Here is a 27,959-nt window from a genome sequence, read left to right on the forward strand (position 1 = left end):
CTTTCTTTTTTTGAGAAAAATGAAATCTATATAGTTGAATATGCTTTTTCATTCTTTTCGGATTGAATATATATTCATTCAATCCATCAAATGTTCCAGTTGGGGATGATTCCTCTCATTTCTTATTTATCAGTTTGGCTACGAGGAGAGAGAGAAAGCACGAAGGAATTGGGGAATCAACCGTAAATAGAGGTGTCGTTCGCATTGTTATAGGGTTAAAAACTAGGAAGTTAAAAGAAAGGGTCTAATTACAACGATGACTTTCATGTAGTCATATTGCAAACCAAACGAACATGGATAAAGATCGTCCCACAAAACAGTGCCGGTAATATGAATACAGAATCAATACTACATTGTACTTCACTTTCATTTGACACGAAAAAACAACATTTTCCCAACATACATTTGCAGTCCAAAAAGAAAGCGAAGAGCCTGAATTCATGGCCCTCCCCTAAACAATTACTACAATTTCATCATAAACTCACCTCCTCACCTTGCTCACGAGCAATGGAAGCCGAGAGAATCCCATGTCAAAGCAGATTCACACTCTGAGATTATTCTTGTGACAGATGAAGGCTCACCAGCAACCGAGTCAGATGATCCAATAGCCAGAGCTGCGTATGAGTCTCTAAGATTCTTCAAGTTCCTTAGGAACTGCAATAAATGCAAGAATTATAAGAAGAGGCCTAGTTACAAGATTCATGGTTGTACTAATAATACTTGTTCAAATCTGGCATCACTTGTTAATGTGATCTACAATGCTCCATCCATACCCAAGTAATCCCACCTCGCCTATTTCACTCCAGACCCAATTACACCTACAGCAACACGCACACATCCAGACACACAAAGGGCAATGGGGAAGTAAAACCATGTTTGGAGCAAGAGAGAACGGGATGAGAGAATCCCAACAGACAATTTGGTTATGGTTCTCTCCTACTGTTCGGTTGACTTGTTTGATGAAAAGAGAAGGGAAGCCAAGAAATCCAGAAATGGTTGAACTACAATATTGCCCCTTGCATAATATACAAAAATTTTGGTACCCAATTTGAAAGTTTCATAGATTATAAGGTGCAAATAAATAACTAGACATTTAGTCTCCCCATGTTAGAGGATAATGCTTGACTGAGCTCTAGAGGAATGCTTTCCCAGCTCAAGGGAAAACTACCCTTCTCACTCTCTTCCATTTCTTCTCTCCTACCCCAAAACAAAGAAAAGCAAATTCCCCTTTCCTCTCCCCCACCCCTACTTCTTTCCTTCACTTTTTTCTCCCTTAAGACAGATAAAAGGTGAACTTGACTGAATGAACACTGAGCACTGAGTATGTGCTACAAGCAAACAACTACTTTTGTACTTAGTTTTCCATGCTTTGTACTTAGTTTTAGTTTTCCATGCTAAGTTAATAGGGGCACTATGGATGCTTGAACCAAGGAAAGTCCATGTAAACAAGGGGTGGATTGACCACCACAGCATCCATAAAGGGACAGCAAACACAACGCACAAATGTAAAGGGAGAGAAAAAACAGGTCATCATAAATTTAACAGATCAAGGTTGATAAAAAATGTTTGATACTTCAAAAGAATAACCAAAGATCAAGATTACATGTAAAACCAAATGAACGATCATCGAAAGGCCAAGGATCAAGATCCCTATGTTTGATACTTCAAAAGACAAAAGATCCCCATGAAACCCCTATAAAGAACAAAGCCAAATGTGGCATGTACAAGCTACTTTCAACAATTTTAATCCAGACCCCTTCCAACACACACCCCAGATACCTACCCATCATCAGCCACACCATGAAGCTACGATGCTTATGTTCATTACCTCATATGAAAGAACACACCTGTCCTTGTGAAATTCAATAGTAGAAGAAATTTAGTTGCATAGATTGAAGTATTGACTAACTACAGAGATACTTCATCGATACATATTACATAATTACGTAGAACAAGAAAATGTCATTTTCTAGACAGGTAGAAACTCATATTGATTTAGTGGAAAATGAAGTCTCCATGAGGTCTTAATATTATATAAAACCATCACTCACATTAGTGGGTATGTGAACTAGCGAATTGCCATTCAAACTTTAGTTGATAAACCTTATAATGTGCTAGGAAAAAAAAATGTAAACATTGGCAAATGAGATACCTTCAAAAGCATCTTGTATGCCTTCAACAATCGATTGGCAGCCGACCCAAACCCATGGAGCTGGGGTACCTCCATCATGTGTGTCCAGGGATGTATTTCCTACAAAAGGCACAACATTTCAAGGTTGCAGATAAGCATATATACTTCATATGCGCACACATGGCAAAACGAATAACAAAAGTATTAAGGATTCATGCACATCAAAATAAATGTCATCATTCCAAGTGGAGTACTAGCTAAATAGTGAACTTTTCTATTATTCGGGAGCTAAAACTGAAGCGTAAACTTTCTCCTAAGCCAACCAAGCCAGGTATGTGAAAATGGAATCCACCACAAAGCATATGGTTCATCATGGTGCACATGTACCGCCGGTGCTTCACCTTTTTAGCAGATATATAATTCTGAGGAACATGTCAAAATCTTTAAATTTGGTACAACATGAAAAGAAAAGAAAAGAAAAGGGACATCAGATTGTCAAAAAGCAGAGTATATTAAAACACAGAGCAGCTCCAACCTTAGTGGAAATTGTATTGAATGATTTTGCAGTTTCTAGAAAAGACTCCAAATGTTCACGCAATCTTGATTCCACCTCTTCATAATCCTCATATGGGTTGTAGGCATACTACATGCAATAGCATAGAGTCAGAGTGAGAAAAAGAAGGAATTAACTGCACAAGTAGGACTAGAGGGGGAATTTATAAATGATTAAGATGTACACTGACAACACAAATTTTGAAGGAGCATTCAATGCCAGAAATATTGTGGACTTATAGGCATTGGGAATGATTAAAAAACAGAAGAAAAAAATAATTCAAAATGCATATGGCAATAAAGAAAAACTAAGGTACCACTTTTTTTTTTTATTTTAATAACTGCCATATTAATGAACCTTTCAACATCCTTTGGCACTAGCGAAGGCATTACTATGCGTCTGTTCTTTGCAAAGCAGCATAGGATAGGTGAAGATCAAAATGAAATGGAAAGGTAGGGAGGTGGTGTCTTTAGGTGTCAAACGCAGTTAAAGAAACCGAGAACTTTCATGAACACAATGATAGAGTCTAATGACATTAGAATGGCTGGAAAGGAGAAGCAGTGGGATACTATTTTAAAATGACAAGGTTCATTTTCTGGTTTAAGTTGGATGATTTAGCTAAATTACGTTGATATGAACAGTTGGCATAATTTATACAGCACAAAGAGCACTACGTGAAGTTGATCAAATAGCTAAATGGTTCCAGGAAACAAATCATTAAAAAAAAAAAAAAAAAGCAATTATTGTCAAAAGGCAAGAAGATCTAAGTTATGGAATAGAAACAAACCTTTGAAGCCAAATCGTCAACCTTTTGTTGAAGACTTGAGAATATCTTTGATTGTTCTGAAAGCTTTTTCTCCAATTCAGAAACATCAGGCCTGCAATGAACTATCATTAAACAAACAGGATATTATTGTATCTACTGAAACTAGTTGTTCAAACTTAAATGATGTAATCATCTCTTTTGAGAATTTTATCCTAATTAATTTGGGTTGGCTTTTAAAGAGGTTCCCTCTTGTTTGACAATAAAATTTCAGTGAAGCAATTATTCTTTTTAATTTGGGAGTAAACAATAATCAGAAACAGCTTTTCTTACAATGCATCTGCGAGGAGTTTTCTTTTTTTCTTTTCTTTTTTTCTTTTACTGAAGCAATTATCATTCATGTTGTTACTTCGGGGGAGCAATTGAAAATAGTTATCCTTACAATGGATATATGGACTGAATCTGAACATCTACAAGGAACAATTTGCATTCTTCAGAGAATATTTGAGCTTGTTTTTCAGCTATGGAATCAATTAGTTGTATGTTCTTTGCTACCTGCTCATCAATAATGCAGAAATTACAAGTCATAATCTCAGCCTAAAATGATTTTCGAAATCAGAAAACAAATCACACATTGTAGAAGATCTAACACTTCTTTTATCAAACAATAACACCTTGCCAAACCATGTAATACTTAGTATCATCCTACCTCCATTCTTGATTATCAGCATAAATACTTACCTCCACAAGATCTACACTTAGATGAAGCATTTCAGTGCGATCTTCATAGCTTCCTCGCCCCTGCAACAAAAAGCTTTGCCTTCAATAAAAGTGGAGGAAACTCACACAACAAATAATTGCTAAATTTTGCGTCAAGTGCAGAATGTATGATGCCCTACATATGTTCATCTTGTCTAGACTGCCAACTTGGTGCATAATGTGCATCTTGCAAACAATCTTCATCTTATATTTAATTATATGATTCTAGTCTATTCTATCAAATGAAAAGTTTGTTGTGATCTGTCAATACAAATTTTTCTCAAATTGACAATTTCAATGTAGGTGGATCAAAGGAGATTCATATTTCACTACCCTGAAAGCATATCTGGGGGACTAATGTACGGAATTTGAATGTAAGGGGAGCTCCATAAAAATAACAGATTTATTTTTATAACAGGATACAATCCTTACTGTATTATACACCCAAATCAATTCAGATAACACATCAATTAAAAAGTTGACATTATTTAAGAAAGGAGTATCATTCAAAATTTTACTCATTGAGTACTCAATAGAAACATGAATATAGTAATTGATAACAGATCGACTCATGGTACAATTATCATAGAGATTGGTTGCCCAAGAAGAACAAAGCAACAAACAATGACTTTCAAACAAGAAATGAAATAAAAAGACAAAACAAGTAAAAGTGCACTTAATTTGTAAAACTTTCTAAAGAAAAATCGACCATATCAGACAGAATAAATACTCCTAAATCAAGACAAATCCATAACTAACTTGGATGGCTTCGGTGTTTATAGTAGTAATAATACCCAAAAACTTTGCAATCTCTACCAAATCTACAAAACAAAAGGTCAACATTTATTAGCTAAACAATAAAAGAGAAAATTGTCCCATCAAATGACTAAAAACCGTGAAAACTAGCAGGTGCAACATATCTAACATCACATACAAAGAAGATTAGACTTTGGGAAGGTAAGCAATCAACAGATAGACCAACCAGCTGGCTTTAAAAAATAAAAAATAAACCCAAAAGGAAGCAGCAAGAAAAGGATGCTCCACAAAGTTATCTTAAAAAGTCCTAATAAGGAGAGAGTTTGGGTGCATAGAGTAACGAGTTCGATAATTTATTAAGTTATCTCAAGTGCAAGCAATATCATACCCATTCTTGCTTCTTTAAAGTCACATTGCACTAAGATTGTGCAATGACAACTGTAGTATGCATCTATCTTTTATACAATAGAACAGTAATCGTGTTCTTGTCTTTGTCCACTAAACAATCTTATTCTAGATCTAATTTTTCTTTCGAAGTGTGATTTCCTTTAGCATAATTTGAGAGATAAGAACTTTCGTCATATCAGTTTAGCGTGGCCATGTAGAACATATATGTAGTGATGATACCAAAAAGTTGTTTTCAGTTTGGCAACTACAACACAGAAGTTCTTTAAAGTTTTAACACAGTTTGTCAATCTTAATTATCCATCAGGAAAATTTCAGAAGTTTGCAAGTAAGACTAGTTAACAAAAATTGCAGCCACATTTTCGTTTAAAATTAACATTACAACACATTACTATAACTTAGATCAACCATTTGATGGAATTCAAAAACCAATATAAAGTCTACATTTCATCAAATTCCCAACAAATTCAGCAAACCGTATTCGACATTCTACAAAATAGGGTTTACACTGGATTCGAGCAGTCTCTTCGTCGTGATCCATGGCGTCCCCTTGAAGATTTTGTTGGGAGAACGGCGACTTGTCCCCCAGCAATATGCAATTACACAACACAAACAGCAACAATCAAACATGCGAGACACAGTAAGAACCACAAAAGGTCAAAGAAGAAGTAAATGGCATGTCGTGTACCGGAAGAAGAGCCACTCGAGAAGGGCGTAGCGTTCCATGCCGGCGAAGAGGAGGGACTGAGCAACCGCATTGGCCCTCGGATAATTCAGCATCGCCAACTTCCTCTGTATCTCTTCCATTTGTCTTGCCGCCATTTGTGAACTCCTTACACTTCGACTGAGATCCAAAATCGACACAAAATGTTTTGGTGATTTTGGGGTTTTAGTTGGGATTTTTGAATCGATCAACAATTTGAGATTTTCGTTTTTGATTTGATAATTTATTTTGAATTGTTTAATTCGCTAATGATGGAGGGACTCTTTTTCTTTTGCCATGGAATTTTCGAAACGAAAATGATTGGGCCAAGATAAAACAAACTGAAAACACAATCATGAGGCCCAAAGCTCAATCTAGTCTAAATCCACACGGGAAGCGTTTTCTTGACACTCAAATATGTTCAACACAAATTAAGTGTGCCAAAATTATTCATTTTGTTTAACAAAATAAAAAAATTATTCATTTTATATATACAAAGTGTTGCAGTCATATTTAGAATAGAAATATGATTGTGTAAATCATAGCGTATCTAGAAATATCTTTGAATGTTCCCTTTAGTAGTTCATATCCTATTAGAGTTGTAATCCTAAAAAGGGTAAGGATTTAACATATCCTACTACTATAAATAAAAGCATAATGGGGTGATACAACATATACCTCACAAGTAAATCTCTCTCTTCTTTTTCTTATTGCCGCCGGCCACCCTCTCTTTATTCCCTTAGAATAGTTCAGTCAAATAGGTCTATGACATGCTGTCAGCACACTCTTGCCAGAAGCTAAGGAATTGAAGGATCGTAGGAGGAGGCTCTCTTCTTCGAAATTCAAAGGCTTTTATTTGTTTTCTGCCAATCAGGTACGCTTAAAATAAAGTAAAATATTTGAAATGACCATGAAACATGAAAACATTCCCCATGATGCATATATATATGTTTCATGCATTACGCAATTATATTGTTATGTGGAATTTGTGAGTCAAAGCATATAAATCAATTACAAGCAATTTAGGATTTTTCAAACCCTAGAGATGTTTTTTTTGGGGGGGGGGGGGGAGAGGAAAAATCTAGGATTATGCAGCACGGCAACCGCACTGCCGTGGCACCACTGGCCTGACCTGTAGCCCAGCTGCATAGAGCATATCATGGAATAGTGTCGTTTTGACACCTTAGACCACACAGCAGCAGCCCTTCGGGCTTTGATGTTCACACATAGAGGCACCAGGCCTTCGGCCTAGTAGGCTTACAATGGCCTGAAGTTTTTCAGCCTAAACCAAGAAGCCTGTAACTCTTCTTGGCTCTATCCCGCGTGTCCCTGGCCTATCTTCAGCAGCCCACTCTCCCCAACCCAAAAACCCGAAACCCAACTTCAATTGGGCTTCCCTACACCAACCCACATGCCATCACACGCTAGGCATACACCCGTGCATGGCTTTAAGCCCAAAGCTAGCAGCTTTTGCTGCTGGGCTCCTTAGACCACACAACCTAGAGGCTTGCAGCCCTCCCGTGACCCAATAAGCTTGCAGCCGAACTGCATGGCCTATTCTCGTGTTATTTTTTTACCCAATGCCAATTTTTGGCATCCCCGCGTTCTAAATCATGCCCAAATAATTTTTAGGGCACTTTGGTTTACACTAATTCTAATTTAATTATCACTTGGTTTATCACCAACTGAAGCTAATATGTACCGTTTGTCATTATTTTGCTTCTATGATCGACCTCGTTTGGTCCTGGTCCATTAAATAAATTAAGTGACCTACAGTCTATTAATCTGATAATTAATTCAAAATTATTGACCTGAATATCACTTTTGGACATTAACGATTCAATAATTTATTTTTATACTTTGAACCGTTGACATCCTTTCGTAGTCCTGAAGCTCTCACACTTGAGTTCCCGAAGCAACTCAAATCCACTACACTTAAATCAACATATTGCATTATGTGTTCTTGCAGGAACCTCTCATTTATGAACTAATCGTTCATAAAACTAAATTGAATGAGTAGTTTCATATTTAGTGCTTTTGAAACCCAAAGTTTTCATTCAAAACTTACCACATGAAAGCTATAGCTTTCATGCTTAAATTAAACCAATACATGTCTATAGAACTCGAATGTTCTATGATGTATGTCTATGGATTAGCATATGACTAACCACATTTTGTTGTACCCTCTGTTTTAGGGACATATCGAACTTAAACAAGCTTGATTTCATCGCTCTGGAAGTATCTGGAAGAAACTACCTGAAGTATATTCAAGGTGTGAAGCTCCATCTTATGGCACAGGTTATTAAAGCCACCATCGAGGCACCTACCGACGACAAACCCATCGATGAAGCTCAAAAAGCTACGGTAATGATCTTCATTCGAAAACACATCAATTATGCGTTGCAGATCGACTACCTCGATGAGGAGAACCCACACATCCTCTAACATGCTTTGGCTGACCGTTTTGATCATCAGATAGATATTTACTTGCCTGAAGCTAGACATGACTGGCAGCATCTACACTTCCAAGACTTTAAGTCTGTGAATGAATACAACTATGAAATTTGTAGAATCCAATCACTACTTTAAGTTCTATAAAGTGGACTAAACCGAATTAGATCTCCTGAGGAAGACCTATTCGACCTTATATGCCACCAATATTGTCCTGCAGCAACAATATAGGGCACATAAGTTCACCAAATTTTTGGATTTGATCTCTATTTTGCTTATCACTGAAAAATAGAACCAACTTTTAATGAAAAATCATCAAGCTCGACCCACTAGCTTGAACACCGTGCTTGATGTGCATGTGACCAATTCTAGCAACCATAAACGACGAAAAAATAGTCATGGTCGTGGTAATGGGCGGCAAGCCCAACCATGGGCCTAAGGTCAATACAGTCAAAGCCCACCTAAGGGAAGAAATAAGTTTGATAATACCATACGAAACTGAATAGACAATAAATATATATATATATATATGTTGTATTAATTATTATTATTATTATTATTATTATTATAAAATATTTGTGACTGTTGGATTTGATTGGAATTGAATTTGAACCATTCATAAAAACTAAAACACTACTCACTCATAAGTCCTTCCCAATTCCATTTCTCTCTCTTGACTTCGATTGCATCTCTGTTTCTTCTCTAGCTACACCAAACTACACCACACTACACACACCTCTAAATTTATCTTCTTGGGCGACTCTGACTCCCTCTCCCTATTTCTTCTCAACTCCAACTTCCTTTGACATGACTCAATCTAGATATCCGTATGGAAATCTAAATCAAGTCGTGTTGGGCGACGGCTGTAAAGTGATGCATGCCTAAACATGCATAAAGGATATAAAAATATAAGTTCAAAGTAGGGCCTACAGAAATTTGGCATAGTTGGCCTTGAAATATGATTAAAACCAACATGCATAAAGAGTAGTTCACAGTTATTCAACAACAAAACATCCTCAAATGGCCATACCTAATGGGTCTTAGACCCTCCATTACAGCATGTTCATAGTTTAGTGCATAAGTATTAATGTGCATGCGGAAACCAAAGTATTCAAAAGAAAGTTTACATGTTCCATGCGTAGATGGATTTGCTACATAAGTTCTACAAAAAGGATAAGTCTCCCTCATTTTTGGGAGTATGTCAGAGCTACCGGGTAATTTTTAGGAGTATGTCAGAGCTACCTACTAATCCTCGACGTCTACCCAATCATCGAAGTGAAAACAAGAAGTTAGTGGACAAAAAAGGAAGCTTAAAGTTTTATAAGAAACCCTTTTTCTTTATAAAAACCCATTTTATGAAAACAAGTCCACTCACAAGGACCTCGGTATGTTCTCATCTTGAGGAGGATGCTGTATGAAGTGTAGACTTTATGGAAGAGCTTGCACCTACACAAGCCATTTTTACTTAAAACAGTGATAGCTCAATATGGACAGATTCCAACAAATGTGTAAATTTCAAACCTGCACGAAAATGAAACTTAGAATAGGGAATTTCTACTTACATATTTTGGAAGTCCATGAAGGGAAGGGTACTCCTCCTTCTTGGGTCAAGACTTGACTCTAGCAACGACAAAGAACCACCAAAAACCATCTAAATTTCTAGGCTCCAATATCTGTGTATACTTCATTTTAATGTGTAAGTATGGTATCAAATGAAGAGGGCTTCGATATGAATCTATAGCCTCCAACCTTGAGCAATTTGGTTACTGTATGAGAAAGTTAGCTATAAGCCCCATCCCCTCCTCCCAAAAAAAAAAAAAAATCAATTATTGAGCTAAAAAAAGCTTTGGGGAGAAAATAATCATTTGGGCCAGTTCCCCTCAAAAATTAAGCCACATGCAACAACACGCCAAACAAAAATAGGTGGGGCCATGTGAACAGGTTTGTTGGCCACTATATAATAGAGCCAACGACTCTTTGGCTAATCATCGGTCCAAATAATATGACCATTGGTTGATCCAATAGTCATATTTCAAACCTTTTTTTTCATACTTCTAATCCAAATGCTGTGATCAAATGAGATCAAATCTAACAGTAAAAAAAACCATCCAATGACGCAAATTTAAATCTAATGCCTTAAATAATTTAAAAATTATTTAACTCAAATTTCACCTGAAAAACTCTATAAATACCTAGGTTGTGTGATTTTCATTATCTATAGAACTTAAATATTTTTTTGTTATTGTTCATAAAAACAAATAGTATAATCTACATAAATTTTATTTTAAAAAGTTATCTAAAACTTAGGATAAAATCATTCTTTAATAATTTCGAGCTAAAATTTTAAGTCATAACCATTGAAGAAGAAATGTTGTTTTTGAGTTATTGTCACATTCCGATTGGGATTGTAACATCCCACATCGCCCATGGAAGTGGATCCTATAAGTTTTATATGTATATGCCCACCTCCATTTAGCACGAGACCTTTTGGGAGCTTACTGGCTTCGGGTTCCGTAGAAACTCCGAAGTTAAGCGAGTTCGTGCAAGAGCAATGCCATGATGGGTGACCCACTGGGAAGTTCTCGTCTGAGTTCCCAGAAAAAAAAAACCGTGAGGGCGTGGTTGGGGCCCAAAGTGGACAATATCGTGCTTATGGTGGAGTCGAGCCCGGGATGTGGTGGGGGCCCGGGCCGGGATGCGATAATTTGGTATCAAAGCCAATCTCTGGGCGGAAGTGTGTCAACGATGATGTCGGGCCCCTAAGGGGGTGGATTGTAACATCCCACATCGCTTAAGGAAATGGATCTTGTAAGCCTTATGTGTATATATGCGCACCTTCATTTAGTACGAAGCCTTTTGGGAGCTCACTGGCTTCGGGTTCCGTAGGTTCGCGCGAGAGCAATCTCATGATGGGTGATCCACTGGGAAGTTCTCATATGAGTTCCCAGAAACAAAACTGTGTGGGTGTGGTCGGGACCCAAAGCGGACAATATCGTGCTACGGTGGAGTTGAGCCCGGGATGTGGTGAGGGCCCGGGCCGGGATATGGCAGTTATGGTTTAAAATTTTCTAGCTTAAATGTTTTAGTTTTATCTCATATGTAACGACCTATCCCCAAAAATTATAGTTTTTATAATTTTAAAACATAAATTTACGAAAATGCCCTTCGAGGCAAATACGTTGATTTTTGTTGACCACCTTGTCGTGTCACGTAAGATTTGTTTTTTTGACGTATCCTCATAGTACTCGTCGCTACGGATGCATGGGTGCAAACAGATTTGAATTCAAAGCTAAAACCAAGCTTCTACGAAATTTTAAACGTAAGGTAATTTCACAAGTGGAGATTTTTTATCCCACCTTTGGACCACTCACAGGTTGCCATGTGGCAGATTTCTCCCCAATTTTCTGGAGGTTTCTTTGGTTGGCCCGTGACTTCACCTCCCTTTATTAGTTATCCCTTTTTTGTCATTCAAACATACACACTGACAGCACCTCACCCTCTATCTCCCTTATCATCTTTTTCTCAGCCGCGACCATTCCCTCACCCTAGCTCTCATATTTTGGTCCAAGTATTTTGTCGAAGTGAATGACCCCAAACTTTTTGTCAGCATGCACGCTGTTCATCACACTGCTAGCTTTATACATAATAAAATAAGATAAAATAAGAAGAGATTTGTTCTAGCAGAAAATACTTTTTCTTATCTAAAGGGAAAAAAAAAAAACTATTATATAAGTAGATAAATATTGCGTAAATAAAAAGAACGTAGAGATAGACTCTTGCGTTTCAGGCTCTTCTTCTTGAGTTAAACACCAGAAAACCCTACAAAAAATCATTGGGTTTTACACTTTCTACTGCTTCTGGGTTGGTACAATTGCAGTGCCCTTTTCCTTGATTTTCTAGTAGCAAATCATGACGTCACTATCTCTTCCTCACTCGCTTCCTCGCTCGCCGCCGCTCCTCTCTTCAAACCAACCAAGAATTATCGCTCACTCGTTCAATCAATTCCCTCTCTTTCGATGCTCCGCCAATCTCAGAAACTCCAAAAATCACCAGAATTCCAGAGCCAATGGTCGCGATGGTCGCTCCACTGCCACTCGCCTCCCAGGTTCTAAATTCTACTGATTCAATTTACTGTTGAATGTCTCAAGTACGAAATTTTTTAGCTTCTCCTTGCAAAATTTAGTGCAGAAAACACGGGGTCGCTTTATTATTTTGAACTACAGAGATTTATTTACTTGTTAGGGTTCTATGTTGAATTGTGAGTCTCAAGTGATGCATACGGTTTCGAGGACGTGAATTCCGTTGTATGATTTGTTTTTTTTTTTTTTTTTTTTTTTTTTTTTTTTTTTTTTTTTCAGGTTTGAAGTGTATGACTATAACTTTTTAAAATTTGAATTTTCTTAATATTCAAGCTTAAATGGATTGGGTAGTGAAAACTGAAAAGGTATTCAAAGCCATGCATAGAGGCTATAAGAAAGACAGTCGCAACCACCGAAATCTTGTAGCGGGTTGGAGAGAGCGGATGAGTTGGTTTGTAGATAGTGGCTGTATTTGGGAAAAGATAACCTTCACATCCTGTCTGCAGTGCTGCACACAGACGCATGCATATGGAGAGGAGATGCTAGTTGACTTTATATGTGTTCTCAAAGTAGTTATAATAGGATTACAACTTCAGGAATTGGGCACTTTTGGAGACAAGGATTGGGGTTAGGAGTGCTTATATAAAAAACACTTCTGATCATAAGTGCTTCTGTTAGAAGCATCAAGCATGTCAGAATTTAATAAGCATCCAGGTGATTTCTGGAAATGCACTTGAAAGCGTTTTGTGAAGAAGCACTATTGACTGTTACAAACACAGTCAAAAGTGCTTTTATCCCTTCTGTATCACTACTCTACTTACCATACGTTGTGTATCTATAAGACTATAATGATAGCTCTTGAGGGTGAAAAAAAAAAAAAACTAGCTTTTAGGGATATTGTTTTATTTTTCATCAGAAGTGCTAATGTATCTTGCTGATTCTATGATGCCGTATTTCATATGATCTCCCGGTTGTGCAAGGTTTCAATTTAGTTGTACTGACACCGGTTATTTTATGATACTATTGTAGCAAAGTTAGAAGTGGAACGTTTTGCGAGCATTTCTTCTTCGAGTACCCAAGAAACATCTTCAGTTGGTGTCAACCCACAAATCTCAGTAGCTCCCCCACCCACAAATGTGTAATGATTTGTTTTCTTCACTTCCTCAGTTTTTTATATATTTTATGGCTAATCATGTATTTTATGAGCTTTTCGGTTGCTTCCTGTTTCCTCCTTGTGCCTAAACGTTCATAACCATTTCATATTTACACCTTTATTTACCTTTTATGTTCTAGAGGGTCGCCTTTGTTTTGGATTGGTGTTGGTGTTGGGCTTTCAGCACTATTTTCATGGGTGAGAACATGGATTGTTACATGCTCTTTGTTTGAGTTGGATAAAATGAATTTTTATTAGACCATTTTACCTTTGCTGCATGTTTGACAAGTTAATTTTAATGACAGGTGGCTACGAGATTAAAGGTGCGTCCTTTCCTCTTTATGGATCTTTTTTTTTTTTTTTTTTTTCAATTACGGGATTTTAATATCGTTGGGTTTGTGTAAAAAGACAATATTTGAGTTGAGTGCCCTTAACATGTTTAATGTTTGTGAAAGGACATTTTTCAAATTGCCATCATCATATGTATGCGAGTACATATGTTAAAATGAATAAGAGTGTGTTTATTGTGTCACCCACAAAATCTAGCCTCACACTCTTTTGATATTTGAGTTTTGTTTTAATTTAAACTTGCCTTCAATATTCTTTCAGAACTATGGAATGCAACAGGCTTTTAAGACTTTGATGGGTCAAATGAATCCACAAGATAGCCAGTTCAACAATGCTGGATTTTCTCCTGGGTCACCTTTTCCAATTCCATCAGCTTCAGGATCAGAGCCTTTTGGCTCACCTTTTCCACCTACTTCTCAACATTCGACAGTAGATGCATCTGCAACCAGAGTAGATGCAGCACCATCCGCACCAGCAGCACCAGCCTCATCAGCCACAGAAGCCACACCAACCACACCGATCACATCGACTACACCATCCACCCCCACCACTAATGTCAAAAGTGACTCTGAACTAAATAAAAAGTCAAACAGATTTGGTAAGCCCTTACCATGCTCTCATTTATATTTCATAGAGAATTTGTATGTATGGGAAGAAAGCAACCTTTACTTTTCCATGTTTTCCTCACCTTTACTTTTCCATGTTTTATGCTCCATGTTTTCCTCACCTTTACTTTTCCATGTTTTATGCTCCATGTTTTCTGCTTGTCCTCCCTTTCTTTCGGCTTCTGTTTTTCTTCCGCTCATTTATATGAGCTTCTTCCCTTGTACTTGTTTTTACATAATACAAAATATAGACATTCAAAATTCAATATGGTATCAGAGCAGTGACCCTAACCGGCCTGTCTCTGTGATGTTCTCTTGAGAGATTTGTGAGCTTCTTGTCCTTCAATCATGGCTGAAGAAAGCTTAGTAAATTTGGAAGGAGACGGCTTTCATGCTACTCCACCATCACCACACTCAGATATTGATATCAACCCAAATCAACGTCTTAGTTCTGTCTTGCTAAATGAGTTTAACTATCTTCCATGGGAGAGAGCAGTTTCTCTTGCTCTGGGAGGACGATCAAAGCTTGGTTATGTTAATGGTGCTATTCCAATGCCTGAGACTACCTCACCGGAGTATGATGCTTGGCTATGCAAAGACCAGTTGGTCATGTCGTGGCTACTCAATTCCATGGATCGTAAGATTGCAGAAATTTTTAGCTATGCTGAATCCTCCATGACTCTTTGGAAAAATCTTAAGGAAATGTATGGAAATCAGAACAATGCGGCTAGAGTGTTTCAGTTAAAGAAGGACATTGCTGGTCTGCAACAGGAAGGGAAACCATTTGTGCAACATCTTGGAAAGCTGACCACTATGTGGAACGAGCTGAATGTGTATCGACCACACACCATCGACGCTGCTGTGCTAACTAAAAGAGCCGAGGAAGACAAAATATTCCAACTCCTAGCAAGTCTGAGTCCTGAATTCGAAGATCTTCGAAGTCATATCCTCATGAATTCCGACCTGCCTTCTTTTTCAAGTGTGTGTGCCACAATTCAAAGAGAAGAGGTTCGAAGGAAAGTCATGACCTTGGACATGAAGGCAAATATACCAGAAGCTAGGGCTTACTTCTCTAACCAAAAACTTGGTGAGGAGAGAGGCTACAAAGGAAAGAAAACTGGCTTAAAATGTAGCCATTGTGATGCTGGTGGGCACTCAAGAGATCGATGCTGGATTCTTCATCCAGAGTTAAAACCAAAGTTTCCTAGGGATAACAAAGGTGTCTCGAAAGGCTCGTACAACCCTTCTTACAAGGCAAATCATGTTGCCACAACTTCTTCTGATGGAGCACTGAAGTTCACCACTAATCCAGCTGCACTGATCAACGAGTTTGCTATGTTTCTTCACAAGAAACAAGGTCTTGGAGATAGTGAAGGACCACTAAATCAGTGTGACAACAATCAAACTGCACTACTAAGACAGTTTGCTGGCTTCCTGGCTGGAAATGAAGGCGTGGTACAAAGGGACATCCCAGGTATCTTACACTCCTTCTCAACTGCTCTCAACATTGGTAATGTGCATGATTATTGGATTATAGATTCTGGAGCCACTGATCATATGACTAACAAGTCTACAAACTTGCATAAATTTGAAAAATTTTCTATTCCATCCCAAGTGTCAGTTGCCAATGGAAAAAATGCTATGGTTGTGGGAAAAGGAAAAATACATTTGATCTCAAGTGATGTCGAGTCTGAGGCTCTTTATGTTCCCTCATTCCCTTTTCAACTTTTATCTGTTAGCAAGATCACAAACTCATTAAATTGTCTTGCCATTTTCTCTCCCAAAAATGTGATCTTTCAGGATGTAGTCACCAAGAAGACGATTGGTGAAGGATTTTTCTTAAATGGTCTCTACTATCTTTCCAAGCATATTCAAGTTCCCAAGGTTTTTCAAGTCACTTCAAGCTTAGCTCAAGAACAACAACTTTGGCACCAACGCCTAGCACATTCTTCTGAAAAAGTTCTATCCACCTTGTTCCCAAATATGTGCAAAGTTACAAGTCCTTGTGATGTTTGTCATTTTTCTAAGTTTACTAGATTACCATTTACTTCCTCTTTGTCTAGGGCTAGTAACCCTTTTGAAATTGTGCATTCCGATGTTTGGGGACCAACTATAGAGTCTTTTGATGGATACAAATATTTTGTAACTTTTGTGGATGATTTCACAAGGATTACTTGGTTGTATCTTTTGAAATTTAAAAGTGAAGTGATGGAAGTTTTTCAAGATTTTCATAGACTTGTGGCCAACCAATTTGCTTCTAAAATTCATATTTTACGATCAGATAACAGCACAGAATATATGTCTCATAACATGTCACACTACTTGAGCACGCATGTTATATTACACCAAACAAGCTGTGTTGGAACACCTCAACAAAATGGGGTGGCCGAGAGGAAGAATAGAGATCTACTTGAGAAGACTAGAGCTCTTATGTTTCACATGAATGTGCCTAAAAAGTTTTGGTCTCAAGGAGTCCTTACTGCGGCATATCTCATCAATAGATTGCCTAGTAAAGTGTTGAATTTTAAATCACCTTATGAGGTCTTGAAAAATAGAAAGATCAACTTTTCCCATTTGAGAGTCTTTGGGTGTACATGCTTTGTTCACATTCAAACTCAAAATCGTGACAAGCTAGACCCAAGGGCTGCCAAATGTGTCTTTCTAGGTTATTCATCTACCCAAAAAGGTTACAAGTGCTATAATTCAACAACTAGAAAAATGGTTGTTTCAAGGGATGTTAAATTTGAAGAACATGTTCCTTACTTCTCACAATCACTGGATTACTCTAGACAGGGGGAGCATTTGATGGACTTATTTCCTTTTCCATATCCAAACGGAGAAGATGCAACATGCACTCCTAGTGATCATGTGCCGGATGATGTTAACCTTCACTCGGTGGAACATCTTGAAGATGAAAACCCTTCCTCATCAGAGATTCACACTGCACCCTCCAGTGATCCTTCCAACCATGATGTTGTTCAAATACCTGTAGTTCAATCTCCTACAGTTCGTCGCAATCCTGCACGAGAGAGGAAACTTCCATCCAAGTTGCATGATTATGTGACCTACACTGCCAGGTATCCCGTGACTGATGTTATTGATTATAGCAAAGTCTCATCTTCTTTCGCTACATTCCTAAGTGCCATTAATGAAGCTCGAGAACCTCAAAGTTTTCAAGAAGCCAATCTTCACAGTGAGTGGAGAAATGCTATGGCAGAGGAGCTTCAAGCCCTCCATGAAAATAACACATGGACTATAGTGAAACTTCCAAAAGGAAATAAGGCAGTGGGGAGTCGTTGGGTGTACAAAACTAAGTTTCATTCAGATGGCACAATCGAAAGGAATAAGGCTCGCTTGGTTGCTCGAGGTTTTACACAAACCTATGGCGTCGATTATAAAGAGACATTTGCTCCGGTGGCAAAAATGAACACTGTTAGAGTATTGTTGTCGGTTGCAATTAACAATGCATGACCTCTCTTTCAAATGGATGTTAAAAATGCTTTCCTGCATAGTGAACTTGAAGAAGAGGTTTACATGAAGCTACCCCCAGGTCATCCTCAATCAAACAATCCAGAAATGGTGTGCAAACTCCATAAATCCATTTATGGTCTCAAGCAAAGTCCACGTGCATGGTATGCCAAGCTCAGTCATGTTCTGGAAAGGGTTGGTTTTTGTCGAAGTATTGCGGATTCTTCCCTATTTGTTCGTTCCAGCTTAGTGGGTAAACTAGTTGTGCTCATTTATGTTGATGATCTAATTGTGACAGGTGATAATATGTCAGAGATTATTGCTCTTAAACAGTATCTCAACAACAAGTTTGCTATCAAGGATCTTGGCACTCTCAAATACTTTCTGGGCATCGAGATGGCACACTCTCACAAGGGTTTCTTCCTCAACCAACGCAAGTATGTCATGGATCTTCTTCACGAAGCAAAAATGACAGATTGCAAGCCTGCTCGTACCCCCTTGGATAGCAACTTGAAGCTAAAAACTCACGGTGATCCAGTTCCCAATTTAAGTTACTATCAAAGAATGGTTGGCAAACTCATTTATCTGACTATCACACGTCCTGATATATCATATGCTGTCAGCATTGTTAGCCAGTTTATGCACTCTCCAAGCATGGATCATTTGAAGATTGTTCATCGTGTGCTACGTTATCTTAAGGGTTCCATTGGTAGAGGAATTCTTATGCGCAACAATAGTCACACTCAGATCTCAGGCTATACCGATGCTGACTGGGCAGGCAATTCTCTCGATCGCAAGTCTACCACTGGGTTTTGTACGTTTGTGGGAGGCAACCTAGTTACCTGGAAAAGCAAGAAACAAAGTGTTGTTGCACGCTCTAGTGCAGAGGCAGAGTATCGTGCTATGGCGTCCACTGCTTGTGAACTTATTTGGCTCAAAAGCCTTCTGTTGACTTTAGGTTTTCCTCATCAACAACCCATGTCCCTACACTGTGATAATCAGGCCGCGATGCACATTGCATCGAATCCTGTATTCCATGAGCGAACTAAACATATTGAAGTTGATTGTCACTACGTCAGAAATCAAGTTCAGTCCAAGGTGATCGACACTCACTACACGCGCAGTCATGATCAACTTGCGGATATTTTCACAAAAGGATTACCCTCTGCTGATTTTCAACGTCTTTTGTTCAAGCTTGGATCAATTAATCCCTTTGATCCAGCTTGAGGGGGAGTATCGGAAGAAAGCAACCTTTACTTTTCCATGTTTTCCTCACCTTTACTTTTCCATGTTTTATGCTCCATGTTTTCTGCTTGTCCTCCCTTTCTTTCGGCTTCTGTTTTTCTTCCGCTCATTTATATGAGCTTCTTCCCTTGTACTTGTTTTTACATAATACAAAATATAGACATTCAAAATTCAATAATATGGTTTAATTTTCTCAATCTGAAATTTGTTTCTGCTCTACAAAGGAAATTGTCTCTGACCTAGAATATTTTTTGTTATTAATAATCCTTATGGCCTTCAATATACGTATCTTCTTGTTTTTCTGTTGCTTCTTTTTATTTTCCTTTCTCTTGGGATCCAAATCTATGGTTTTAATTCCCTTTTCAATGTTCCAATATATTTGTTGTAGTAAATTTAAGTTACCGAAGTAGCCATGAAAGTAAAACAGGGAATTCACTTCTATAGTGGCTGGGACTTTATTTTATTTTATTTTCTAAATATATGTGGGCATTCTAAAGTATCATTTATTGACTGCTGCAAGAACATGAACTATCTATATCTGAGGTATCATATCATATACTGATTTTTGCGAGACATCATGTTAAGCGTTGAAACCTTTTTGTTTTGGGCGATAAATTAAGTCATTACTGGGAATTATCATACTTATAAAGATATATGTCTGGGAGATGTCTTTAATTGTTCAACAAAGTAGTCACAAATTGGGAAGGAAGGTAAGTTGCTAATGGTTTGGACAACACAACACTTGGTCCATCTGTTAATTGTTGGGCTTCTGGTAGTGGATGGTTGGATCATTGAACCGCATTGCATGGTGGCTCAGTGAGATCCATTTTGATTCTTCTCACAAGAGATTCATATTAACGAAGGCACTCAATCTATATATGCTACTCGCAGGTGATCACTGTAATAAGGGGACTACATACATACATACATATATATATATATATATATATATATATTTATTAATTTATATGAAAAAAAAAGATGCATAGATAACTTAGATGAATAGTTATGTAACATATATTTGTTCTATTAATCTAAGGCGTGCAAGGCTTATCTTGTAATATGTTAGTAGTTGTGTTATTTTTCGTTTATATGAATCCATGGTATGATGTTTCTGTTGCACAGGCAGGAGTAATAAGTGGACGCCATTTGATTATAAACAGAGCTGATCTGATTTCAAGGCAGATTGCTGTTTATGGGTGGTTTTCAAAAAGTATGATTGACAAACAATCAAGGCTAAATGTGTGATTGCAATGATGTTTTTTTCTTAGGAAGAAACAAATTTTTACTGCAAAGAAACAATAAAAATGCAAGAGCGGACAAGAAGTCCGCAAGAGCACAAACAAAACAGGATAAATAGCAACATCACCCTGAACACTTAGAAACTATGAAAACAGCACAAAACTAACTAATGGTTCCAGTTACGCCAAATTTCTGAAAAAAGACAAATCTAGTTACCGATGCCCACAGAGATAACCATAACCAAACTTTATCCCAAAGATCCTCCCTTCCACTGACTTTGTAGTCCTAAAAAGGTTAGCTTGTTTCTTTCCATCCAAATGACCCAAAAGATAGCTAAAAGTATACATCCCCATAAGACATTGATTTCTTCCCCTTTTGTGATAATTTATGTTTCTCTGCCATAAAAGGATAAAAATCCCTGGGTAAAACCCAACTGATACCAAACTCCCTAAACAACTTCAGCCATAGATTTAAAGCCACTGGACAGTGAAGAAACAAATGATCAACTGACTCTGAACTTTTCTTGCGTAACGCACCAATCAGGTTGTAGACATGAACTAGGTCTCCGTTTTTGGAGCATGTCACAAGTATTAACCTTCCCATGAGCCACTAACTAAGTAAAAACCTTCACTCATTAGGTACTTTAGATTCCAAACCAGGCCATAAGTCTGGAAAACCCTATCTGCACCGTTAGGAAATCGCAATAAGATTTAACAGAGAAGCTTCCTGAAGAATCAAGTATCCAATTTCTTGCGTCAACCCTTGAAGGGTGAATGCGAGCCTGATTCAAACTTGTCAAGAAAGATGACAACTCGTCTAATTCCACATCACGCAAATTCCTTCGAAAGCCAATGTCCCAATTCATCGAACAATTTCCATGATGTTTGAACTCGCAAAATCTTTTTTGAAATGATCTTGGGGGCTTGAATTGCAACGGAGGCCTTAGATATGTCATAGGCAGTTGCAAGCGTTGCAGAGCTTTTGATATGCATCCTGCTTGTGCATTCATGTCTGCATGTGTGCTTGTGTTTATTTTTGTGAAATTGTGGGTGTTTGTGCATTGTCTGCATACAACTGTGGTGGTTGGTCATATGACCTGTCTTATATTAACACATACAGGAATATTGTCAATACCTTAAGCTTTTACTGTAGTGAATAGATTGAAAATTTCTATAACAAATTAAGGCCATCAATTCTTCTACTGATTTTTTACAAGATAGTCTTATTTGGACAATGAAATGTTTTCTTATGAAAGTTTCTTGTTGAAGATGCTAAATTTATGTTCTACTCACAGCTTTTGTAGATGTTACTCCAGAAGAAACAGAACAGGAGTCCTTTCGAAAGTAGCTTCAAAGATGTTTCTGAAGTAAGTTCATCTAAGGGTACCCAGAATGATGTGTTTTTAGTTAATCTTCAAATTTAACTATTTCCAAACTTCATAAAGGTTTCTCAAAATGGAGCTGCTTTTAAGCAGGGGGCAGATTCTTTCACCAGTTCCCAATCTACTGGTATGTAAAGAGTCATTTGACACTTTTGCAGTCTCTCAGAATTCCAGCCCATGCTTTGCTATAGATTTAATCTCAAATTTTTTGGTAGCTTCGTTGTGACAAAGGCCATCTTTATCTGAAGACTATTGAACTGCTTATGCTAAATTTCGCCTGCTCCACATGGGATAATGGTTCTAGAGTTATAGTTATGTAAAGACTCATGCATGGAGCTGATCAAGGATTGGGCTGGCCTGAGCCCAACCCTGGGAAATTAGGGCTGCCCCTCCAAAAAAAAAAAAAAAAAAAAAGACCTAGAATGAGGCACAACTTTTTTATACATTTGTTTGTCAATGTTGACACCAAAACTTGTATATAGATAAATTGAAAAATAAATAGCTAATAGATACACCTCTCTCAAGGAAATTGTCTGAAACTACTGACCGAAAATATGCCATTTAAATTAAATAGTCGCATCGGTCTGTTAAGATAGTGCTTACTTATGTGGAAACATTCGTTTAGTCTTTTGCCAGGTGAGAGGATTGCACAACTGTGTCGTAAATGGATATGAATAATCTTGATTGCATTACTGTGTAAATCTAATCAATATGGCTTGAAGTGGCTACGATTTGCATTTTTGGAATCCAGTCAGACAGCTTAATTATGTTTTTGTTTATTAATGGATAGGAAAAGCAAAGCCTGCGATGTCAGTGGAAGCGTTGGAGAAAATGTTGGAAGATCCGACAGTGCAGAAGATGGTTTATCCGTGATATACCTTCTTATCTTATGTGCTTACTACTTGTGAAAAATGATTTTGTTCTAGTGTCTCATCATGGTTGAATCTAGCAAATTAGCCACGTATCACTTAAATACCTCTGTGAATTTTTGAAATTAATTGGTATTTTGATTGGGTTGGAATAAGATTTTATCAAATTTTCAATGTATGCAATAACAATTTAAATCCAGCTTGAACATATTTATTTTTGGTTATTCAATTCCTTTACCACTTAATTTTTTAAGCTTGTAAAAAATATTCTGTCATTTGGACGAGGATAACTTATTAACTAATTTAAACTAAAAAGTTTTTGGTCTGCTGTTCAGGAATCCCATTTGTCAGTAAAAAATTTAACCTTCATAGGAAGATGGTCGTCCTTCGGCAAAGACCTCACATTGTTTAGTTTCATTATCAAATTTCTTGTTCATTCCTTTCATTCATTTATTGGAATGTTTTTCTGATGATAAAAGCTGATCTCAAGAGTTTCCTTTTTAAGTCTACATCATATGTTGTAATAATCTTCTAGTTGTCGGTATTCTTTGCTTCCCCTCTCCCCTCAATTTGATTTTTTTTAATTTGATGCCGTCTCATGAATGTTAGACTTAACATCAACATACTCCTCTAGATGAACTATAACATGTTTTTCTAATAAAGATTAATTTTCTTCATATCCTTGTAGCTATTTACCTGAGGAGATGAGGAATCCTACCACTTTCAAATGTAAGTCCATCCTTCAGTAACATTGCTTTTCCTAAGATTATGGGTATTTAAGTTCTAGCCTTGATCTGGCTCATAACGATAAATATTGTTTTCATTTTGATAGTTATTTGTTCACACCTGGTAAGGCTAATAGCAGTCCTATGCCTGTTTGAAGAAATGTCTATGTTTATGTTGTCCTATGTCGTAGCTGATCTCATAATATCTGATCTTTTTTTTTCAAATCTACCTAGAACCTTTTCCTTCTTTTTTAGTACTCTTTTTTTTGTTATAATAACATGTACTTGTGGGTGGTTGTTTCCACCATTCCATTTCTTTTTTTCGTTGGCATTGAGTTCATTTTGTGTCTCTTGAGTCTTTACCTGTAGCTTTTGATCATTAGTCTGATTATGATGGTCATCATTTGATAGGGATGCTACAAAATCCACAGTATCGCCAACAGCTAGAGGACATGCTGTAAGTTCTTTTTCTTGGCTCTATTTACATTTGATATTGCTGGGAGCTTTTTATTCTCATATTTGTACTCTGGGCATTTTTTGCTTTATATGTTGATGTAGCGAAACAATATTTTTGGTCTCTGAAGTTTGACCCAAATTTTGATTTTGTTCTCATATTCTCAACCAAATCCCTCCATTTTTTAAAAGTGGATTAATGTTTACTGAAACAGAAAACAAAAATAATGGTGCAAAATCATTCTCACATCTACTACAGCTGTACTAACTTGCCTGAAATAAAGTCATAAGTCGGCTAATTAAAGTCATAGGGCGCATGTGCATGGCTTGTTCTGACATCCTGTGATACTTTAATTTCTCATGAAGCAGAAATTGTATCAAGTTGGCATTCATGTAACAAACTTTGACCATAGTTGACACACCGTTGCTTCAATACAAAAGAGACTTGATTTAGTTAGTGATCTTAATTACATGTATATCTGAAGGACCATGCTTTTTAGTCAAGCATGTTATAGGATGTAATGTTCCAGAATTTTGAACCCTTGTATCTCTGGAATTAATACAGAAGAAATAATGTCCGCTAAACTTTAGGACAAACATTTTGTTACCAGAGAAGGCTGCAGCAGTGTGATGCTTATGTTAAACAAGATATTCTAATCTTTGTCCAATTAATTTCTCTTTTCTTTTTCATGCTTGATGTTTGTTTCAGAAATAATATGGGAGGAAGCAGTGAATGGGACAATCGTATGATGGATTCATTGAAAAATTTTGATCTTAGCAGTCCTGAGGTTAAGCAGCAGTTTGGTAAGTGTGAAGTACCAAGTCTTGTTAGATTTCAGTACATTCTAATTAAATTTTAATCGCTCTAGTGAATGGCATTCAATTACAAATTTAATTTTGTGGCTACTTCTTCATTTTCCTGATTAAATTTGATAATTCCATAAATCTGGAAGTTAGATCAGTTCCATCTTGGTAGAATTATGTGCTAGTGACGAGGTTGATTGGATAATTTTAGTATAAACCAAGTTTAAGATTGAGTCATTTACATCATTCTTGAACTTTTTATTATTTGTTCGTTTCTTATTATTTAATTTTTCCTTTTGAAATGTTCTTAGTTCTCAATTGTGTATGCTTTTTTTGGGTTTCGATTGATGAACACCATTTTTAATGACTTTCCTTAATATGTTGATATTTATAAATTTTTCCGGCACTCGTTGGCTCCAAAACTCTCATTTAAGAATAAAATCTTGCTAAAAAACATGAGAATAGATTTATTTTTCTCCCGTGGTGTGGGAAATCTTGGTATAAATGCATAAGGAGAACAGATAATTCATGCAGCATGTATTTTCTTTAATTCTTCTATGTTTATATTTTGCAGACCAAATTGGGCTTTCACCTGAGGAAGTAATTTCTAAAATAATGGCCAATCCTGAAGTTGCTATGGCGTTTCAAAACCCAAGAGTTCAAGCAGCAATCATGGATGTATGTATTTCCAATGTACTTGGATTTAATTTAGAATGTCACTTGTTACCCACATTTCTGTTTATCCGCGTATTGACCTTGGGTAAAACTATGTTGAAGAACAATGTTTAAAAACACAAATTTTTTTGCCAAAATATACAACAATATCAACAACAACGAAGCCTTTTCCCGCTAAGTGAGGTCGGCTGTGTGAATCCTAGAACGCCATTGCGCCTGGTTCTGTGCCAAGTCTTCCGTTAGATACAAGTACAGTCTTTTCTTAGAGTCTCTTCCAAAGTCTTCCTAGATTTTCCTCTACCCCTTCGGCCCTGAACCTCTGTCTCGTAATCGCATATTCTAACCGGAGTGTCAATAGGCCTTCGTTTCACATGTCCAAACCACCGTAACCGATTTTCTCTCATCTTTCCTTCAAATTCGGCTACTCCTACTTTACCTCGGATATCCTCATTCCTAATCTTATCCTTTCTCGTGTGTCCACACATCCAACGAAGCATTCTCATCTCTGCTACACCCATTTTATGTACGTGTTGATGCTTCACCGCCCTGCATTCTCATGTTTAGCCAAAATATGAAGATAAAAATGCAAAGAATTATAGTGTTACTGGCCATTGGTGGCCTCACTCTTTGGAAGGTCAGTCCGACTGGCCTCCCACTATGCAGCAGAGTCCTAACCAGTACCATGGTCTAAGTTAAGAAATAGACTTTATGGGAATAGTAGGGGTGGAAAGAGTAAGTTAATACTTTTAAAGTTGGTAGAGGTGGAAAACCGGGTGGGTGGGCAACTGGGAATGGTGGGAGGTAATAACATTACTCTTATATGGCATATACCAAGCCTCTTAAATTATTATGTTTCTTTTGCAGTGTTCACAGAACCCACTGAGCATTGCAAAATATCAAAACGATAAGGAGGTATGTTAGAACTTCTTTACTTCAACTATGATTTCTGATTTGCCTACTTATGTGGTTTCTAGTTGTGCTTATTATTTATTACCCTTCTTATAATATAATATAATATATCCTATCGGTGACGATTTATAGGATTATTATCGAGTATTTTCTGTTCTCTTCTTCCTCATAACTTTAACTGGATAATATCTAACGGAATGTAATTAAGAGCTTTTGGATACATCATAGAAGTACTTTATTAAGACTTTTATTTAGATCAATAAATTTCTTCCATGAGACGTCATATGAGCATACACTGTTGGTTAATTCGTTTGAGATACAAATTCATTATGCAATATTTCAGTAAGTCATATAAAATATTAGCAGAAAGCCCACCAAAGTATGCATGAGTGATCTATACAACTGTGGAACAGTACAATTTTTTAATAATACAATGGGATATTTTGATGTAGATCAAGCAGTAGTATCTGTTCTTCTCTGTTTTTGTTGAGAATCGATGGAAAATGGTTTTTACGCAGCATGCCTTAAGTAAATTCATGTTTGAGTGATCATGTTTTGGGATGAACAATGTACTTCAGAGGGCATTATGTGGTTTTATCAGGCTGGGATGTGGCGTTGATTGCTGTTATGAGTATATTATGTATTAATATAAAGACATCTTCCTGCTTTCTGTTGTCTCAGGTTATGGATGTTTTCAATAAGATATCGGAACTCTTCCCCGGGGTGTCTGGTTCGCCTTAATTTCTATTTATGGACGCTAGCTTCTCGACTTAAACATGGTCTCTATTTATTACGGATGAGTAAGGGAATTTGAGCTTTTCCAATCCTGCGAAACTGAACATGCTTCTCGTACTTGTGCCCATGCATAGCGCGCGATGGGCTCATTTTGCTGCCGTATTTGGAAATATGAGTTGACATCCTTGTAGCGTATTGGACGAACTAAAAGCTTCATGTCCCTTCCTGTAAAAACGAAATGTATATTGGTGTCTGGGATCATCTGTCTAGCAGGCTTTTGTAATGTTGGTTTTGGTAGCTTTGCTCAAGATTTTATGTAGTGAACTGAGAACAATTCGGAATAAAAATTGGTGAGTTTTGCATGGAGACTGTAGAACATTTTGACGTTATGTTTATTTATTTATTTATTTTTTTATGAGTACGATATTCATTCATTGATAAAAGGGCATTACAAATACATATCATGAAGAACTCGGCCTCAAAAGGGTCTTTGCAAACTAGATCTAAAAATAGTACAATAAAGCATATTGATCGCAAAGCAATGAGTAGACATCGAGCACTCTTTCAAGCTCAGAGGTAGCCGCATGATTACATAGATCAATAAACCGTTAGATTTCGTGTTACAAGTAGATCATGTGAGAACAAAATCTCAAACCATAAAATTGGAATAGGGTGCACGATGCCCATGGGTCTATCGCATCACCTGATCACCATCACAATCGTAGAACACCAAATGAGTAGGAGATC

The 27,959-nt window shown here is 37.1% G+C and overlaps 2 protein-coding genes across 2 annotated transcripts; one reads left to right on the forward strand and one right to left on the reverse strand.

Moving 5' to 3' along the window:
• Positions 1-276: 276 nt before the first annotated feature.
• On the reverse strand, positions 277-8,575 carry LOC103933680 (AUGMIN subunit 7-like). The gene is made up of 10 exons (XM_048580665.1): positions 8,327-8,575; positions 6,056-6,211; positions 5,875-5,944; positions 4,966-5,027; positions 4,189-4,248; positions 3,890-4,002; positions 3,472-3,562; positions 2,667-2,774; positions 2,153-2,251; positions 277-654 (listed from the first exon to the last, which is right to left on the reverse strand). The coding sequence occupies exons 1-10, from the start codon at positions 8,573-8,575 to the stop codon at positions 499-501; spliced, it is 1,164 nt and encodes a 387-aa protein (XP_048436622.1). The 3' UTR covers positions 277-498.
• Positions 8,576-12,253: 3,678 nt separating this feature from the next.
• LOC103933688 (protein TIC 40, chloroplastic) lies at positions 12,254-27,574 on the forward strand. The gene is given in 15 exon segments (XM_048580659.1): positions 12,254-12,626; positions 13,630-13,738; positions 13,894-13,951; positions 14,059-14,076; positions 14,363-14,699; positions 21,956-21,989; positions 21,991-22,027; positions 22,106-22,169; positions 22,833-22,911; positions 23,600-23,640; positions 24,048-24,093; positions 24,799-24,893; positions 25,468-25,571; positions 26,433-26,480; positions 27,159-27,574. Coding segments are annotated over 15 exon segments (1,326 nt in total). The 5' UTR covers positions 12,254-12,430; the 3' UTR covers positions 27,219-27,574.
• Positions 27,575-27,959: the final 385 nt, after the last annotated feature.

This window comes from the organism of the source record quoted next, unplaced genomic scaffold, assembly GCF_019419815.1.
Source record: "Pyrus x bretschneideri cultivar Hongxiangsu unplaced genomic scaffold, Pyrus_bretschneideri_v1 Contig158, whole genome shotgun sequence".
Taxonomy (NCBI): Eukaryota; Viridiplantae; Streptophyta; class Magnoliopsida; order Rosales; family Rosaceae; genus Pyrus; species Pyrus x bretschneideri.

Excerpts from the sequence above, each read along its gene's own strand:
- LOC103933680 (XM_048580665.1), bottom strand. The coding sequence starts at position 8,575 with ATGTCTAGCTTCAGGCAAGTAAATATCTATCTGATGATCAAAACGGTC. Across the intron at positions 6,212-8,326 it reads ACACCTTGAATATACTTCAG|TCGAAGTGTAAGGAGTTCAC; the intron begins GTAGTTTCTTCC and ends TTTGGATCTCAG. Across the intron at positions 4,003-4,188 it reads TAAGTGTAGATCTTGTGGAG|GTAGCAAAGAACATACAACT; the intron begins GTAAGTATTTAT and ends ATTGATGAGCAG.